The sequence below is a fragment of the Perkinsus marinus genome (assembly GCF_000006405.1).
Source record: "Perkinsus marinus ATCC 50983 genomic scaffold scf_1104296960410, whole genome shotgun sequence".
In the NCBI taxonomy this organism is placed as follows: Eukaryota; Perkinsozoa; order Perkinsida; family Perkinsidae; genus Perkinsus; species Perkinsus marinus.
The window spans coordinates 1-2,817 of NW_003206160.1; the positions used below are offsets into that span (position 1 = coordinate 1).

The 2,817-nt window shown below is 49.5% G+C and overlaps 2 protein-coding genes across 2 annotated transcripts in view; both read left to right on the forward strand.

Annotated features, from left to right (window-relative positions):
- Positions 1–371: 371 nt before the first annotated feature.
- On the forward strand, positions 372–554 carry Pmar_PMAR019617 (hypothetical protein; the record flags this gene model as incomplete). Its single annotated transcript, XM_002772721.1, has 1 exon — positions 372–554. One exon carries the CDS (start codon positions 372–374, stop codon positions 552–554), a length of 183 nt encoding a protein of 60 aa, XP_002772767.1.
- Positions 555–660: 106 nt separating this feature from the next.
- Pmar_PMAR019618 (hypothetical protein) overlaps positions 661–2,817 on the forward strand; it is a gene marked incomplete at both ends in the record, with an annotated part of 2,491 nt that continues 334 nt past the window's right edge. Inside the window, 10 exons of the mRNA XM_002772722.1 lie at positions 661–758; positions 812–917; positions 967–1,019; positions 1,064–1,185; positions 1,232–1,349; positions 1,535–1,697; positions 1,904–1,986; positions 2,036–2,181; positions 2,227–2,275; positions 2,419–2,560. Of these exons, the coding sequence (XP_002772768.1) occupies positions 661–758; positions 812–917; positions 967–1,019; positions 1,064–1,185; positions 1,232–1,349; positions 1,535–1,697; positions 1,904–1,986; positions 2,036–2,181; positions 2,227–2,275; positions 2,419–2,560 (1,080 nt within the window). The remainder of the gene's footprint in view (positions 759–811; positions 918–966; positions 1,020–1,063; positions 1,186–1,231; positions 1,350–1,534; positions 1,698–1,903; positions 1,987–2,035; positions 2,182–2,226; positions 2,276–2,418; positions 2,561–2,817) is intronic.

Consider the following 2,817-nt stretch of genomic DNA (forward strand, 5'->3'; position numbering starts at 1 on the left):
GTTACTCCTTTTCTGTATTCCTGTTGATGCGCTGCGTTACCAGACCCACTATGTGGGTTTCGTGCATTTCGTGCATTTAGGTCATTAATCTCAGTTCGTTGAAGGACATTAATCCGCCACCGCATGGGAAGCTTACTCCAGACAGTACTGCAGGGTCCCCAACCTTATAGCTACCAGTCTCGGCCATCAGCCTCAGCATTATTATAAAGACTTGGTGCGTTCAAGTTGGGGTTCAATAGTGGCATCATATGTGTTCGGTAATGTGCCTCTTGCCAGGAGCCAGTGCTGGGTTTATTTCTTTTGTGTGTCTATGGCGTTCTTCTCTTTGTTGTTTCCTCGCCTCTCCTTCTCCTCTTCTCCAACGGTTACCAATGGATGCCCATGATGATGATGGCGAAGATCTCTTCGTGGACTATGGAGACTTTGGGGGTGTGCAACAACAGCTGTCCCCAAAGCATGGGGATGCTCAGGGGGAGGACACTGCCATGTCTGGGGAAGGGGTGCCGGACAATGCACAGGAGTTGCTCAACAACCCTCCTAGCAGTAATGCCTAGATCAATAGCTTTACACCAACAGGATAAAGCGTTACTTGTGGTGTTTATACTACTTGTTGGAACTTGTATGAGGCGACTTAGTGTAGTTGACAAAGGCGCGCGGTGGATGACCTGTTCCCCAGGCACGCTGTTCATATTCAACGCTCCTGAGGACACGGATGAAGCAGAAGTAGAGATGCGATGCGGTAGATTTGGTGAAGTCCTGTAGTATTCTGTATTGAGTGAGGCCGCGTGTGTGCACCGGTAAACGTGTTCAGAAATGTGGAGAAGGAAGAAGATAAGATTATCGTTGATTTCAAGAATACCAAGTCGGCTTATTCTGCCCGTGAGAAGCTCGACAATTCCAAATTCGATGATAATGAAGTGAGCGGGTGTCGCGAACTGACCGTGGAGTGGTATGGATTCAATACAGGTACATGTATACTTTGCTCCACAGCAAGGTGATCATCATCACAAGGGGAAAGGGTGAGGGAACTTAGTGATGCTGTTCTTTGTAGTAGCTTTTTCAGCGCTGCTGGAGATGGATCAGCTCCCACTGGTGGTATTGCGGTGCGAATGGACGTGGACCCACTAACCGGGGAGTATCTTGCCGGCGCTCGTGTCGTTGGCACTGGAGCTAGACATGCTGGTGGTAGTAGTATCGAGGGTAGGGGGTGCTCATAGATCTTGATGGATAGGCATGCGACGGCGTCTGTTGAGCGACGAGAAGCAAGCGTTGAGGATCGAACCTCCAGAGCAGCCAGTGTCGCATTGGAGTGAGATACACGACCTTGAACATGATGACTGTGCTGCGCTGTAGTATGGGGGAGGGGCATCATACAGGAGTCGCTCAGTGGGTTCATAGTCGTCGTAAGAGAATTCGCTGACGGTGTAGGACCACTTGTCGTTAACTTCGAGTTGGTAACGACGTGTTTTCGCCTTCTCTCGGAGAGTTCTTGGTTGTGTTATCTGTATCTCATTTCACTTCGCATCATATGTAGGCTTGACGACTACAGTAAGCATCCTCATCGGGAGTACCTCAACAACCGATACGTTATTTTTGGGAACCTACCCAGTTCCGAGGTCGACGTCGATTCTAGACGCTCCATTGAAAGCTTCTTAGCTCGCTGGGTCAGATTGGATGATCTCGTGGAAACTAATAAGGTAATAGTAATATGGACCTAGCGGAAAATGGATCATATCCATTCGGAAGAGGCTTATACTGCTGATCTAAGATGATTAGAATATGTCCTTACTAATGAGTGAGAGAACTCCACTAACGTAGTTCAAGTCTGGACTTCATTTTTTGCATCAAATGTCCACGTTGGTGTCGGCAATGCCGTATGAGGCTCTGAATGATCCCGTGTTAGATAACCATAGCTGGCATCCCTGTGCTCCATGTCACGCTGAGGTCGACTAGAGCAGCGGCTTTCCTGCAGTCTCATGTTGAAAAGTAGTATAGCACGATAGCCGTAGTGGTATCGTGACGACGATTGCCTCAGGGATTTGCATGAGCACGGTCATGCGACGCATGTGGCTTTCGCTCCGCCCTTGAAAGCGAGTAAGAAGCTGTGGGTTGGCTGGAGCATACCCATGGGGTTCAAGGTCTCGGAGACTGATCTTAACAAGGCCTTCGCCACCTTCGGATGTAAGCTTGGTATCATAGTTGTCCAAGCCTTACTGCTATGGTCAGATATCGAAGACTTCCGAATGCTCGACAACAAGAACTGCGCTTTTATACAGTGAGTGTGTTGTGGTTATATCTGGCCTTTTTCATCCTATGGTGATATTTACCTCATGAACTCGCGAACATCCTCCTTGCGGTCTAGTAGCATTTACCGTCGTTGCCAAGGTCTTCGGTCTGATCGCTCATTCACTGGAGTAGGTACTCGCATGTTGCCGATGCAGTGAAGGCCTACAACTGCATGTACGGCCTGGAGATAGCTGCTGGGCATTATCTCAATGTTGACTTCACTTCGGCTCCTGCATCACACGACCACACTACTGGATTCACTGGCAATAGGGAGGTGATAGGCCGCTTGGATGGTGCATTGACCCGCTCCCTCATGGTGTCCCCTGTTTCAGAGCGTACCAGGCTTACATCAGTCCTTGGATGAGTATAGGAACCATCGATTGGGTGGTCGAGACCGATCTCTGCATAGGCATAGGTCGCGAAGCAGAGATAACAGACGTGATAATCGCAGGCGACATGATGACCGGTAGTTTGTCGGCAGCCCCAGCGTTGCCGCGACTGGTGTGGTTTAGGGAGGCCTCGGATAGCATG